Source organism: Chelonus insularis, unplaced genomic scaffold (genome assembly GCF_013357705.1).
Source record: "Chelonus insularis isolate UGA/USDA-ARS -01 unplaced genomic scaffold, ASM1335770v1 contig_76_pilon, whole genome shotgun sequence".
In the NCBI taxonomy this organism is placed as follows: domain Eukaryota; kingdom Metazoa; phylum Arthropoda; class Insecta; order Hymenoptera; family Braconidae; genus Chelonus; species Chelonus insularis.
Genome location: NW_023276741.1, coordinates 766,032 through 782,417, shown reverse-complemented (window position 1 = coordinate 782,417; position 16,386 = coordinate 766,032). Strand labels below are relative to the sequence as shown.

The following is a 16,386-nucleotide window of genomic DNA, read 5'->3' as shown; positions in this document are numbered from 1 at the left end:
GACAGAAAAAAGTCAGATCACAGTCGACACGGGGCGTAAAAAACACAACATACACACAGATAAAGTACTTCACGTGTTAGACCTACATACAAACTTGCTGTCAATAGCCAAAATGATAGATCTCAGGTACAAGGTTAGATTCCGTAAAAATGACGCGATAGTGATTAACCAAAACCACGAAGTTTATATGCGGGCAGGTCAAGTAGATAGCACATAAGGCAAGAAATGTGCACAAAATTCCGAGCTAGAATGCCATACTTCCCCCGTCCGAAGGACGGAAATAACTCTGGGAAATTATAACTCTACTCTCTTCGCGATGGCATTTCCCGGGACGCGTATACCTGCACCTAGAATAGGCACAGGGATACACGTAACAAGCCCGAGGCTTTACAACATACCACTACGAGTCCGACCTCAATTGGCCAGTTGTACCTAGGCCTACATGTTATATTTTGACTTTGCAGCCCCAGGCACAGGATTTAGAATTTGGCCTCCCGTAGTACCAACTTTATCCGCTTCGGTCGGCGGTCGCTAACGCGTCTCGCGCTCGGCGTGTTCGACGTGCCCACATTCAGACTACCATATAGGCAGAGAAGAGAGACCAATATAGAAGTCCAATGCTGTGTTAGAAATCCGGACGAAGTTTCGGCCGACATGTCGGTAATCTCAGGTCACAACATGAAAGTTTCTGTGAACCCTGCAACGGTTTATTTTAGCCGCGCCCCTTAATCTAAGAGAGAAAAGAGATAAGATTTGTGTTCTTTTTTACTCTCATTACAAGAATCTCAAGCCAGTTTATTTTCAAGCACAAATTTTTAAATAGAAAAGGTCCAGCTCTGTTCGCAACATACATAGAAGCTATAAAATCAATTTGATATTCTTGTAACAGCTCAGAGATATCACACTCGACTACAGAAACGTAGGTTTTGTGGTCAAGCCTATCAATGTTATTTTTTTTTTTATTTAATTAATTGTAATAATGAATTTTTTTAGGACAAATTTCATACGCAATCACATTGAAGGAGAGTAAAAAATAATGTACGACCGAAGCAATTTTTTTATAACAAATAACGATGTTTATAAGGAAAAAAAAAGAGAATTTAATTATGTATGATAATAATGAGTCAAAGGCTTCGATAATGATATTCATAATATTAATAATATATTTAAAAAAAAATAATATTTAATAATATAACAAAATTTTTTTAAAGAATATACTTTTTTAAAGAATTTTGGGACTGCTCGAAAGGCCTGGAACACGGTACCTGAAGAGAGATTTTTAAAAAATTTTCTTGGGCAATAAAACCTCTATTGTCCTAGCAGCCTTAATCTCACAAACCGTAGGGAGTTTCGAAGTCCTATCTATCACAGTAGATAAAAATGAGACAAATAACAAAATAATCTTTCCTCTGAGTTCCGTAGGGCAGAGCCGGGCAAACTCGGCTCTTTTGACTCCCAAGTGCTCCTCAGGTATATTCAAGAAGCTCTTTATTGCTCCTGCGCGTGCAAGTGAGAGAAAATTATATTTCTCTCCTTTTCTTATCCCTTCCGTACCGGAAATCCCCACCATTCCGCCCAGAAGTCTCCTTCCTTCCGTGGGCAAGCGAAGCCCCACTCGCACTTTAAATCGGACTTATACAAATTTCCTTATGATGACGACATAGCTCAAGGGCAGCGCGCTAACCTACGGGTCCTATGGTTTTGGGTTTGAATCCTACTAAGTTTGTCACTTTTAAAAAATTTTTTTTAATTGTTTATTTTTATTTGGCACAAGTAATATCACTCAAGACTTTAAATATGATTTTATCTTCATTTAAAAAAAATGGGTCGGTAGCTTAGGAATTAAATCTCTGTTCATATATCCTTTGGTGACTGGTTCAAATCTCAGCAGTAACTTTTTCTTTTTTTTTTTAATTCATTAATTAAAATAATATTTATTTTATTATTTTGTTTTGTAACAATACTAGTGCCCTTTTTTTATCCAATTCTATTTCTTCTTATTTTCTCTTTTTATTTTTGTTCATTACTTGTCTAGTCACTATAGGAGCATTTTGCGGCTTACACTCTTCCATGTTGAATCTCTCTAAAATACTTTTGATACGCGTTGACTGATTAATTACCATGTATCCTTCTTTTCTATTTCTCTGAATATTCATACCTAGAAAACACTCAGGTTCTCCGAGATTTTTTATCTCAAACGCTCTACTTGAATGATCTCTAATTTCCTCTAGTTTCATCTTGTCATTGCTGGCTGCTAAGATATTATCTACATATAGAGCTAATATAGCCATTTTACCGTTTTTCCTCCACCTCTATACTATCTGGAATTTCCATGTAAACTTCTTCATCTAGAACACCATTTAAAAATGCCATCTTGACATCTAATTGACATGCATATAAATCATAATTATTTATAATTGCTAGTACAGCTCTAATTACTGGTAGCCGAGAAACTGGTGCATATGTCTCTTTTAGATTTAAACTTTAATAACGTTTCTATTCCTTCAATTTTCTGCGTAAATTTTTAAAATTTTCAAATTTTCTGTCAATCCTGATATATTATATTTTACCAGTTAAATCTAACAGTACTTGTTAAATAAAAAAAAAACGTCTCGTATAGAAAGGAGTAATTTTTGTTGTCAAAATCAAACCCTGCTATAAGCGAGCCATATTTCCCAGTTTCTAAACCACTCCAGATGTCCGAATCATGAAATTGAGAATTTCCCGAATCCTTTAAGCCCACATGTGGCAATGGGATTTTCCTAACCTTTTTTTTTTAACATAACCCTCTTCCTGGTGAGAAATTTTTTACCTCCTACACTTATCTTCGGTCGACCTCACACGGCCGATTTTTTCTTTCTCCCTGAGAAAAACTCTAAACGATAAAAAAGGACAATAACCAGATCCTTTGAAATCACCCACCAGTTCATGTTGAGCTTCAATATAATCAACATCTTTTTTTGTTGCTCATCAGTTTGTGTGTCTTTAGTGCTTGTTTTAAACATCCTTTGATTTGATTTATACGGTGATCTATGTGTCCATCAACGAAGTCATTGTGACAACTTTTTGAGTTATTTATAAACTAACCTTTTGTACAATTAAATATGCATTTAACCGGAATCAAAATAAGACAAAAAATTTATACTGCGCTTTTGACAATTCGAGTCCTCCCCCTTCAAACTCTAATATTTTTATAATTCTAAATTCATCTAATTTATTTTTATGTACTTGTTTATTTCTATCTATTTTTATAGCTTACGATATAATTGAAAGTTTAATTTTTCAATCAATTTTATACGTCTATGAAATATCTATAGAAGACATATTCTAAACGGAAGAAAGAAGGCAATGTAGAGAATGCAATGTGAAAGAGAGTGAAAACGATAGAATCATTTTCATTTGTAACAAATCTTTGTACCTTTCTAGTAATAAAAGAAAATATCGTACAATTTAAAAAATTCTATTTTTAATATAATTACGAATTTTATAGTTTTTTTAATTCAGCCCGAATTTGATAAATTCAATTTAGGCTGGTCTACGGTGCATGTATCAAATCTATACTTTTGGAAACGAAATGATACTGTAGTCATTCTAAGGATTTATTTCATGAATATCAGGCTTTTAACTCATCACGTGATGCAAAGCCAATTAAATTATTCACACCATGTACTTATCAATATGGTGGCCAATATGGCGTTTTTCAAATTAAATATGGTAGCTTGTCTCTCTTTCATATGAGGATAATTCTTTTTACTCCATAATTTTTAAGTTTAGATAAAAATTGCACGGTTTTAATGCGTTTCTTGCAAGTCAGAAGCTTGATCATAGGAAAAATATCAATTTTATGAATAAATCACTTCAAAAATTTTTTTTTCTTTAAGTTCGAGAAATCTGAATTAAAATCAAAGTCTTTCACTATTTTAATGGTATATTCTGAAAGCGCATACTCAAAAATAATCGTATATGTATTTTTCATGTGAATTTCAGCCTTTTTCTTAAACATAATAACCATTAAAGTTGTCTTTGCCGATTAGTGCAATCTGGGCATTGATGGGTTAAGAAACTGATGAAGACCGAAAAAGTCATGTCAAATGCAAGTGTAGCCCAATATAGGGAGGTGATAATCAGGTTTACAGTGGCATAAAAAATTGGTGCAAAAGTTGAGTGGGCTTAATATTAATACGTTGCCACAGGATTCGTGTATATTTTTAGCATTGAAAAATGAGTGCATATTAATACTCACAATTTGATATTATGTTGACAATATCATAATCACGTCAAATGGACTGGATATGTGAAGTGAAGAGAAAGACGTCAAAAACATTTGAAACTAAAGACTTAATAAAATTCAAATAATAAAATAATATTTTGGTTCAAAATTCATGCGAGATAAAGACAGTAGAGTCTTTATTCATCAGAGAAGTTAGACTGAAAAAGTATTAGAGCGTTCTGGAATAAGTGAGTGCAAGATGGAAGTGACGCCAAAAGATTTAAAAATCGATCCAAAGAAGCCCTAATCTTGGAATGAGTAGTTGATATTGTAAATGAGCACCCAACTTTTAGGAAAGGTATTAAGAGATAGCGAAGTGTGTGAGCATAACGAACAAGCGCTTTGGATGTATGCGTGTAGTTCACGATATGCGTCAACTCTGTTTACTCAGAATAATAACTCAAATACAATATGATACAATAACCCTGCAAGTACAGCGTATGCAATTACAGTGTACCTTTGCCCTCATTTTCACCTTTTTTTTTTATAATAAAAAAAAATAAATCCATTACAACGTGGTAACGTCGTGTCCTTAAATAATACCTTGTATATAGACTAGTGGCTCAAATAATATGTTGAATACATGATTTTTTTTTAGGACTATCCCCAAACTATACAAATGTCCTCAAATAATACCTTGCATTTGAGAAATGTCCCCAAATGACACTCTGATTAGATTTATATATATATACACATGTATCATATATGTATATATGTATATATATATATATGTATTAATTGTACTATATGTATATTGTTGAGAAAATCTCAACTTTTGAATTAACCTAACCGTTTAAGGATAGGGATGATTGTGCCGGAACAGAGCAAACGGAAGGCAGGTTTCATAAAAAATATATAATCTTTATTTTCAGCGCTAACAGGTACACAATATACACTGAACAACTTTTGTTACTGAATACAAGAAATGAATGTTTTTAGAAATCACTGAATGTCAATTGTAATAACTGAATTTGAATTGAATGTCTAAAAAATATTCAACTTGGTGTGTTCGGTATTATTGACCTCCCACACGAGCTCAGCACGCTTCTCAAGTTGAACAAGAATATGATTGTGCACGTAGTGTTAGCCTATCAATACAATGCAAAATGAATTTAATGTAATTTCATGAATTTACCATGAAATGTCTTGAAATGTTAGTTGATTTTGATTGTAGAATGAAAACTGAATATTTCTAGTGATTCAGAATAGCACTAGCACTAATTATTGACTCAAAAGTTCAAGATTGTCCGAAAAGAATTAGAATGGCGTGTACACGTGAATAAGAACAGAAAAAGAACGGCGACAGAAACTTCATTAGTCAAAAGAGACACTGAAAATTAGTCAAATGAGTGACTGGATTAGAAATATTGATTATTTGGTCGATTGGTATACATATTTTACTGTGAAGCTCATTATTTTGTGAGAAGTATATTTGCAAATTTCTATTTTATTTTTTATGGTTTTTTTCAGCTTATGTCACATCAAGATTTCCATCAGTAGATGTCAGTAGTGTTAAACAAGTACTTGCCTACAAGTGCAAAGAAAACTCAACGGCACTTAAAATGAAATCGATTCGATACATCTGGTAAGTGTTTTTGGTAATGATATACTCTCCGACCCCACTTGCCCTACCCCGTCTACACAGTTTCATACAGACACGCTTTCCGGGAAAAAGTAATTTTTTTCTTGCGACTAGGACTCAAACTTGGATCCCCCAAGTTTGCATGTTAGGTGCTTTATTACTTAAGCTATCGCAATACTTTTAATTACTATTCTCCTAGACGTACCCATACTCATCGTGGTCCGACAAGAACTCCGCCGTCCCTCTTACGGCCTTTAATTTAAGTAAATTTTATAAATCGCTAAATTAGCACATAGGGCTTGGGGTCATGAAGTATATATTTACCGTGTTTTTTTCTTCGCGTGATTAAACTAAATTGTTACAATATTTTTGATATAGCTACTAAAATTATATTTATAACCAGTTTTTACACGTAACTTTGACCACGTAGTACTTGAATGGAAAATTTAGTAAATCTATTATTATTCTTCGATAAAAACTATAACTTAAGATGGCTGATACTTGAATATATATACATGTATATTGATCAACAATTAAATTCCATAATTTAATAGGGATGAGAATAAAAATGAGGGTAATGAAAAATCGAACCTCCTATTTTGCGCTAAGATTTTTTATGTAAAATAATCTAAGAATAACAAAAAAAAAACTGTTCGCAGGTAAAGAAGTGCTCGCGTTATTGTCTTTTTTTTCGAAAAAACCACTTTTACTGCGTTTAACCTGCAGATTTTAATGAATAACTTAAATATGCAGAAATTGATAATACGTCATGGGACTTATTTTTTATAGTATAACAAAGATTTCTGTTCCCACTTTCTACTTGTTATGATCTATTCTTTGAGGTATATGATCTTGAAAAACGTACAAGGGCACGTTAACGATCCCACAGTTACCATGTGAATTTTTGAATATTATAGAGTATTTCGCAATTAATACCATGATAGTTTCTCATCATAATAACGAAATATTTGAAAAAAATACAAAAAAAAAATCTCCAATTAACAATGCATAATATGGAGCATAGGAAGAAAAACCACGATTAAAATTTTTGGTATTATGTTGAGAAATTATTATACGTAAATTATAATCTGGGAATTCCCCTCTTTTTTGCTATGATTCCTTTCTTGGCCTGTGATTACGAAAAATCACTAGCTACCGTGACTAGGCCTCCTGACTTACTCGTAAGAGAAACACATCCGAGCAAAAGATTTTTCCATCAGAACATATACAAATGAGCAACACATTGATTCACGCGAAAAAATACAATCCTCTACCATAAATATACAACCAAATTCTCAACTCTAAACTTACTGTTACTGCTCAATCTTGCAATTGAGGCAATTCAAGCAACGCTGCCGAAATCGCTCCACTTTTTACAGCTTTCAAGATCTTATTGTTATAGCATAAACGCTCATGACCGGTCTTCCCATCAAGAACTCGTTGCATCAGGTCACTTGGTCGAGTCTCGATCGATAATTCATACGCTGTCAACAGACAGGAAGTATGCTAAATAAGACAGAACCAAGAAAATAATTATTCTGAATAGGTTATAGCCTAGAAAATTTTAAATCCTTATCGTACATTGTCACAAATGATGTGGAATATCGAATTTTACAAAATGCCAATCAATTAAAGTCACTCATGACTTTCTATATTGAACTATATATTTCTACGAATTAAATCATATAGAAACATATAGATACATTGAAGCATATGAATCTTTGTGCACTAGTTTTAGGCAAATAAATAGATAAAATAAGGAAATACTTACAGAAAAAGATTCGCGCAATAACGATTCATGGAATAAAACGAGATGAAGATGATTAGTTAAAGTATAACCGAAATATCGGAGATTATAAAGTTAAAGCGGTTTGACAGGTTTTGGTCAACCATATGTAAAATGAGTAAGAGAATAAGAGATATGAAATTAAAAGAGATAGGAGATTACCATAGTGATGAACACGCGGGGAAAGAGAGAGATAGCATGATCGAAGAAAGAGATAGCTTAAATGAGTGGAACGCGCGGTTGAAAAGTGGCCGAAAATGGGGAATCTCCAGATTTCCATGTCTTAGTGGTCCCATCTGTATGAAATTCTAGAAGAAGGTAGAATGTATGGTCCGTAGACGATATACGTTAAAAAAAATTTTTTTTTTTTTCATTAAGTTGCAAAAAAAAAAAAACAATAAACAAATATAAGAAATTAACATTCATTATTTATTAACTTATCACATTATTTTAAAATAGCAAAATAATTTTTGCACTAGATCAGTCACGTAAATGACATCTATAGCTTTTTTTCAAGTGGCGAAAAATACAACTCGATGCATTTCGACAGAGTTAATAAAGTTCAAAGTTCTCTGAAGACTGAAAAAAAGTGACCTTTAAATCTTCATTAACTCTTTCACCCGACATAAGATCATAGTAATTTCTTTTTACAAGTTAAGCATTAGTAGTGGAAATTTACAACAATAATTTTCGACTTAGAAAGTCGACTCTGATACACTTTCATCAAAGTTACAGACATTTTAGGTCTTTTTTCCATTCTTATCAAAATCTATTGTTTAAAACGCTGTTCAAAATTCATTAATAATTAGGGGTCACCAGATTTCCAGGTTCCACTGATTTTATTAGAAGAAAATTTTAGGAGATGGTAGAATGTATGGTCTGTAGACTATATACATCATGAAAATTTTTTTTTTTCATTAAGTTGCAAAAAAAAAATCATGAATAAATATAAAACTTTGAGATTAGTTATTTATTAGCTTATTACAGAATAATATGAAGTTAATTAATTTCATATCGAACATCTGTAACTCCAAATACAATAGTTTTGATCATAGTTATTTATTGCTAAAAAAAATTTTATGATTTCTTTATTGCGAATTATTTTTGTTTACATACATAGTGTAACTCATAATTTATAATGTTTGTTGACATTAGCAACAAGAAAAGTGTCAAATAGATACACCGTCCAAATACTTTTTTTGTCAGTTTAGTATTGAATTTGATAAATTAGTCGTGATAACATTTATATTTTACAATAAAAGTGCGTATTTTAATAAATGTTTATATTGTTTAAGTTTTTGGTGTTATTGGTTGAAGAAGACGAGCTGTAATTAGTTGAGCGCTAAAAAAGGAGCGCTAAAAGAAATAGGGCGAGCTGGGACGAGAGCGAGTCCAGCTGACAGGTTGCGATTAACCTCTCGCAACATACTTCTCGTCTACCGCAACGCCCTTGCGGTACTTGTCCACTGGCAGAACAATGAGCTTGGTGATTGGTCTGGTTAGGGTGGTCTTTGAAGTCTTGATTGTGACCACCTGAATGAGTCCATCTTGTCCAGGATGAACATCGATGACTCGAGCCAAAGGCCATTGAGCTGGAGGGAAGTTATCTTCAATGAGCAGAACTAGAGAGCCGACTGCAATGCCGTGAGCTGCTTTTCTCCACTTAGAGATTGAGAGATATCTTTGTAAGCACTCTTTGGACCACCGCTTCCAAAAGTGCTGGAGCTTCTGTTGAATTAACTTCCATAGAGCAAGTCGTGACTCAGGGCGATGAGTTAGAGCAACTTCAGGAAGAACTCCTTGAGATGTTCCATGAAGAAAGTAAGCTGGAGTTAGAGCTCGCAGATCGTCGGGATCATCAGTGAGCGGCGAGAGCGGTCGAGAATTTAACACCGCCTCTATTTAAGCTAGTAGAGTGGTGAAGTCTTTATAGGTCAGTAAGGTTGTTTTTAGAATCCTTACTAGGTGAGTCTTCACCGACTTCACAGCAGCTTTCCACTTTCCACCAAAGTGAGTAGCGCTGGGAGGTGAGTAGATCCATCTTGTCTCCACCTGAGCTAATGAGCTGATGAGCTGAGCGTTTTCTAATGAGCTTCGACGAAAGAGATCCTTTAGGAAGGAATCAGCTCCCTCGAAGTTGGTTCCACAGTCACTATAGAGCACGAAGCTTGGCTCTCGACGACTGACAAGGCATCGGTAGGCTTTTATGAAGGTTTCTGTGGAGTAGTCTGACACCAGCTCCAAGTGAACAGCTGAGGTCACGAAGCAGACAAAAACAGCTATCCAGCCTTTACATGTTTTTGCGCCTCTTCCCTGGAACGTCTTGAGCATGAAGGGACCAGCGAAATCTACTCCAGTAGTGTGAAATGGTCGAACCGGTACTACACGATCAGCTGGGAGCTGGCCCATGAGCTGTTGAGCACCTCGAGCACGATATTGAGCACATATCATGCATTTCAGGATAAATGAGCGAATAGGAGCTCTTCCTCCTAGGATCCAAAACTTTCCTCGAACATGAATGAGAGGAACTTGAGTCCCTCCATAGAGCGTTCGTCGATGAGCTTGATCAATAACGAGATGTAAAAAGTAGGATTTTCCAGGGGGTATTATCGGATGAATTTCATCTTCTTCGAGCTCAGAGTTTGTTAGGCGACCACCAACACGAAGTATTCCTTCTTGATCAGCGAAAGCTGCGAGCTTAGAGACAAAGTGCGATGATGGTAATTGAAGACCATCTGGCAGAGCTCTTAATTCAAATGTAAAGTGAAGTCTTTAGATGATCTTCACCCAGATGAGCTGAGCATCGAGCTATTCTTGTGGAGCTATAGGATTGTGAGCTAACGAGCTAGTGGTTTTTCCTCTGAGCAAAGCGACGAAGCGTATACAAAGAGCAGTGATGCGTGAGAGCTTGTAGAGCGATGAATATCTTGATAGAAGGTACCACAATGGTATCCCATCTTCTTCAGATGGAGCTTTAGCTGCGTGCAATAAGACGCCTGATCTTTCTTTTTTATGAGCAAGAACTGAAGGTTTGAACTGTTGAGCTGGCCAAGAAGAAAATGAGCCTTTAAGCCACTCAGGTCCTTTCTACCAGAGCTTGGAGTCAGTTAGTTGGGTTGGAGTAAGGCCACGAGAGGCACAATCCGCTGGATTTTGTTTTCCAGGGACGTAGAGCCATTTAGCGGTTGGATTTAGCTCTTGAATGGATGAAACTCTGTTGCGCATAAATTCTTTCCACTTGGATGGATGGCTGAGAATCCAGTTCAGTGCTACAGATGAATCAGTCCATAGATAGGTAGGAGCTTGAGCTAATCCAAGCACTTCTTGAACGTGTTTAACGAGCTTTGAGAGCATCTAAGCAGCAGTTAGTTCGAGCCGAGGAATAGTAACTGGTTTTAATGGTGCTACCTTAGTTTTAGCACACAAGAGCTGGATCTGAGCTGACTCGTCTGAGTTTATAACTTTGAGATAAATGCATGCAGCCATGGCTAACTGCGATGCATTTGAGAAGCCATGTATTTCTATGTATGAGCTGGGGATCGTGTTGAGCCATCTAGGGATGTGAACATGAGCGAGATATGGTAACTCGTCTTGTAGGTGCGTCCACCGTTGAGAGAGCTGAGCAGGAAGTTCATCATTCCATCCTAATTTGTTTAACCAGAGCTTTTGAATGAACATTTCTGTTCGAACTGTTACTAGAGCTAAGAATCCGAGCGGATCAAAGAGCTGAGCTACTTCAGAGAGCACTGAGGGTTTCGTTAGTTTCTTGATCATTGAGCTTTTCGGTGAGAAGATGAATTGATCAGATGCAGGACTTCAAGATAGTCTAAGCACTTTTAGTTCGGTATCATCTAGAGCTTTAGCAGGAGCAGTTGAGAGACTTTGTAGAGCTAGAGCTTGTAGAAGAGCAGGGCTATTGTTTGACCACTTTGCTAGAGGGAAGCTCCCCGCCATGCAGAGCCTTATTAGATCTTCAGCTGTGAGCTGAGCTTCGTGAAAAATATCTGAGCCACCAAAAATGTCGTCAACATAACGACCTTTCGTCATAGGAGCTATTGCACGAGGATATTTCATGCCTTCATCTTCTATTAGTTGAAGTAGAACTCGTACAGCAAGAAATGGAGCTGGCCTGGTACCATAGGTAACCGTGGTGAGCTGATATGGAACTATATTGTTATGTTCATCGAGTCCAAGAATCTTCTGGAGATCCCAATCTGCTGGGTGAACGTTTATCTGTCGAAACATCTTTGTTATATCAGAGCTAAAGATAATTTTGTGTCGTCTAATCCATAACAAGACGTCGAAGATGTCGACTTGAAGCTTGGCACCAGTATGAAGAACATCATTGAGCGAGAAACTAGAGCTTGTCTGAGCTGATTTATTAAAGGCGACTCTCAACTTTGTAGTAATTCTCTGCTTACGTAGAACTCCATGATGATGCAAATAAAAATGAGGCAGACCTTTGGGTTGCACCGATGACCCCTCTACCGAGACCCTCAACCCTCCTGATACCGAAGTATCATGTGCCAAGGTCATCTCATTCGAGCGATCACCAGATACAATACCTGGACTTCCTCTTGAGCTTGATTGAACTTCTGGAGCACGCCTCATATGTCCTAGAGCTTGATATTCGGTCATAAATTGCGTGTAGAGCTGATTGAGCTTAGAGTTATTTGAGAGTCGCTTGAGCATTGATCGAAGACATCTGAGAACTAGGGTTTTGGATTCTCCAAGAACTGGTGGTGATGGAACTATTGGAAGTCTCACAACATATCTTCCGGTTGCATCCCTTAAGTGAGTTTTGATGAAATGAGCTTCACAGTGTTCTTCATCTGGAATGAGCTTAGAAGAATGAGCTTGAGCTGTCTCTTCTTGAACCCAAAACTTGGATAGTAGTTCATGAAGATCGTGATCCTGTTTCACATGGAGAGCTGGACTTGTTAGAGATGATGAGCTTGACTTAGTTGCACCGAAGACGATCCAACCAAAAATAGTTTTGAGAGTTATAGGATCTGAGGCGTGACCTGTCTGAGCTCCGAGCGAATGATTTGAGCTAATGGTATAGAGCTTAGAGAGACATCAATGTTACCGGGCGTTCTATACTGAGGATCTGCGAGCTGTCAGCCTTTGAGACGAGACCACGATGAGCTGTCAATGTTTTATGCTGGCAAGACTGTTGTTATCTTGCTGAGCACGTGAACAGGAACTTGTATTTGGTCGTCTGAGTAGAGGGATTTAAGCATGATGCTTAGACCCCGTGTACGACCAGCAACAGCGTTGCCAATACCAGTGAGCAGAATTGATGATCGTTGTTTTGGGAGCTGGAGTTGACGAGCTAACTTATTCTTACTGGTTGATGAGCCAAAACAGGAGCAATGAGTTGAGCTTGAGCTGTTGCAAGTAAAGCTGTTGGATAGACGGACAATTCTTAAACTTGTTTAAGAGCTGGAGGATCACAGGAACTAGTAGAGCAAGATAGAGCTACTGAAGAGCTTATCGGAAGACCAGAGGTCGAGCTTGGAGATGATTCAGGAGCTGGAGCTGAACTGGAGCATGAATCAGGAGCTGGAGGACGAATCAAGAGCTGGTAGGGAGCTGAGCTGTTGAGCTAACGAGGGAGAGCCACTTTGAGCTAACAACAATAAGAACAAAAATTAATTCTTGAGCATGACTGTCAAGATTAATTGGAGCTTATCAACCTGATGTGGTTAGAGGTTGTTGAGCTGGAGCTGGATCGGATGAGCTTGAGCTGGTTGGAGCTGCAGAAGCTGGAGCCGAGCTTATTTGAGTAGCCTCGCCTCGATGTATTGTGGTATGATGCTTCATGACGACCATAATGAAGACAACGCTTCTCGCTTTGGCAAGCCTTGACATCGTGTCTGCCAAGGCAATTGCTGCAAAGCCGATACTGCATTGCAAACTTGAACCTGTTGGGTGGAGAGAGCTTCCTGTAGTCTGGACAACTGGCGATGAAGTGATCAGTGCTGCCACAATAATCACAGACGTGGCCCGGATCGGTTGGACCTCTGTACCCCGCCATCCAGGGTTTGAGCTTGTTGGCCGAGCTTTGCTGAGCTGCTGGCTTTGCACTAAAGCCACGACGTTGAGCTTGATGGAGCTTGAGATGCAGGGGCTGGAGATTGAGCTTGAGCGGTGGCAGCATATGACCGAGCTGTTGGTTTTTTAAGTTGAGCAGAGCTGGTCTTCGATGGTGACTTGAGCTTTGATGGTTTTTCTGAAGTGAGCTCGATACTTTCAAGAGAAATTCAAGTCAAAAACTCCTGAAGCGAGCTGAGCGATGGATAGGCGGTGTTGGAGCCGAGCGTTCTCTCCTATTCTCTCCTGATCGAAGGATTTAGCCGACGTACTAAGTGGTAGACAAGTGGCATGTCCAGGTTCCACGCGATGGCGCAGTTGTCATTGGTGGTCCTCAAGTTTTGAAGAAGCCGAGCTGCATCACCCTGAACTGCACCTTTCGATAGCGTCATTTTATGGACGGTGAGCTCAGCGTTGTTACCAACCGTGGCCTGGAACAAGTCTTCAAACTCCTTCCAATCCTGGTATTTCCCACCGAAGGGTTTGATCTTAATTTTCTCGAAGAGATGAGCACCAGGTGAGCTAATTGTACGGGCTTCAGGCGAGCTTGATGATTGAGATGAACGAGAAGAGAGCTGATGAGGTTAGTCAGGATTGACCGAGCTTCGTCGTAGACCTCTAACGTTACAAGATAAACCTTCTTCTTCTTGTACGACGAGCTAAGGTAGAGCTGAGAGAATTTCGTGGCGAGATCATTGTTCAATCGACTAAACAACTGCCACGTCTCCTCGAGAACAGAGAGCTTGGATTCGAGCTGAGAGAGAGAGAACTTGTTTACATCTTCTGAGCGACAAACATCAAGAGCTCTGAAAAAAAATTCCTTTTTTTCATCTTGAAGAGCTAGTTGAGCGGTGAAGTGAAGCTCGACGTCGGCCTCGAGCATCGATACGTTGGTCATTATTAATGACGAGCTAAGAATCTTCGAGCACCAGCACTAAAACTCACTTTTCTGTTCAATAGCACCAAAGTCCCACACAAAAAATGTAAATAAGTTCACTGTGTTTATGTGAAGTCCTAAAGTTAGTCACTTCTAAGCACCACACTGAACTAAACTCATGACCAATGAGTGTGAGCGAGAGAGCTTCTAATGTTAGTGAGCGCGAGCGAGAGAGCACAAAAACAAAGAAAATGTCTTTTTCACGAACACTTTTCACTTCACTGCTGACCACATCCGGCTCGAAGGACCAAGATGTTTTCAGTGCAAATAAATTGCCTGAGATGGTTTTAGTTATTTCATTGGATTATTTGAGCTAAAAGATCGATAACTTATGAGCTACGCCGTAGGATGTGGTCAGGAGAGGTGCACACACACTAAAGACACTTTTCTTGAACTTTATGATTGGTTTATAATAAAAAATAAATAATTTATCACGTTAACAATAGCTTATTAACAATGTTAGAGCTTAACTGAACTTAATTTAGGCTGAGCAGAATCTATCAAGAGCTTGAAACAATTATGTTTTGCGAAATTAGAAAGAGCGATAATCGAACACGTGTACTTGAGCGTCGCGTGAGCGTTAATGGTTGCAAACACGTTGTAGCCGGCGTCGGTAGACCTAGCACAATAATAGAACACCTATCATTGGCTAGGTTGAAGAAGACGAGCTGTAATTAGTTGAGCGCTAAAAGAAATAGGGCGAGCGGATCGGGTGAGCTCGACTGAGCACGAGCTGGGACGAGAGCGAGTCCAGCTGACAGGTTGCGATTAACCTCTCGCAACAATGTGATTATAATATCATAGCCACAACGTACGATTTGTATACTGGTAGTTTTATATATATTGTAAAATATTTGTATGTCGCCATCTAATGACTATTAGACTAACGACAGTTTGTTAGTTAACAACGATTGCTTGACGATTAGATTGTTTATAGCAACGAGGAGAGAGTTTGTTTATCTCCAGTTTTTGTCTGAGACTTGAGTTGACCGCACGGATTCTTTCATTTTTATTAATTGCTGTCAATCATTAATAAACATTTTTATTTATTTACTAATTTTCCGAAGTTGTTATTGAGTCTTATTTTACAACATGTATTATGTCAAAATTTCTTTAATGTTATTTAAATAAATGCAACATTATTATTTTAATAAATGTAACGATAAAAAAATTAAGGAATATATAAATGTATAACATCAAATTGACATAAATTAAAATAGACTCGACGCGTAAAGGAATTTGTTCTTTACGGTAAAGTTGAACCGCATAAATATGTTGACTGAAAACGTAAAGTAAATTTTACTGTCCAGACCGACCGTCCCTATTTTTACTTGCTTGTCTTATGACTACTAACTGCATTCCAGTCGCTCGCCCTTTCCTTTTTCGTTGGCGTAGTGAAATTTCTTTTAAAGAAAAGAAGAAACAATTGATTTGTAATGTATTGTGTCTATATATTTCATGAATAATAGATCTAACACCACACAGAAAGTTGGTAGTATAAACAATCGGATTTGCGCTTGGATTAATATTTTAATTATTGTTTTACATTTAGGCTCTGGGGTATCCAGTGATATTATGTATACATTTTACATATTCTGAGAGGTCATTTCGTACTAAATTTTATTCATTATTTATTTATTATTTTTATTTTATTACTTTAGTCTTATTCATATGATCTATGAATAAAAATTATTCACAATAATTCATTGTAATCA

The 16,386-nt window shown here is 37.2% G+C and overlaps 1 protein-coding gene across 3 annotated transcripts in view; it reads left to right on the top strand.

Annotated features, from left to right (window-relative positions):
* LOC118071309 (transcription factor GAGA-like) overlaps window positions 1-16,386 on the top strand; it is a 61,222-nt gene that overhangs the window by 28,385 nt on the left and 16,451 nt on the right. For all 3 annotated transcript variants that reach the window (XM_035090386.1, XM_035090384.1, XM_035090387.1), the window contains exon 8: window positions 5,741-5,855. In XM_035090386.1, coding sequence (XP_034946277.1) covers window positions 5,741-5,855 — 115 coding nt within the window. The remainder of the gene's footprint in view (window positions 1-5,740; window positions 5,856-16,386) is intronic.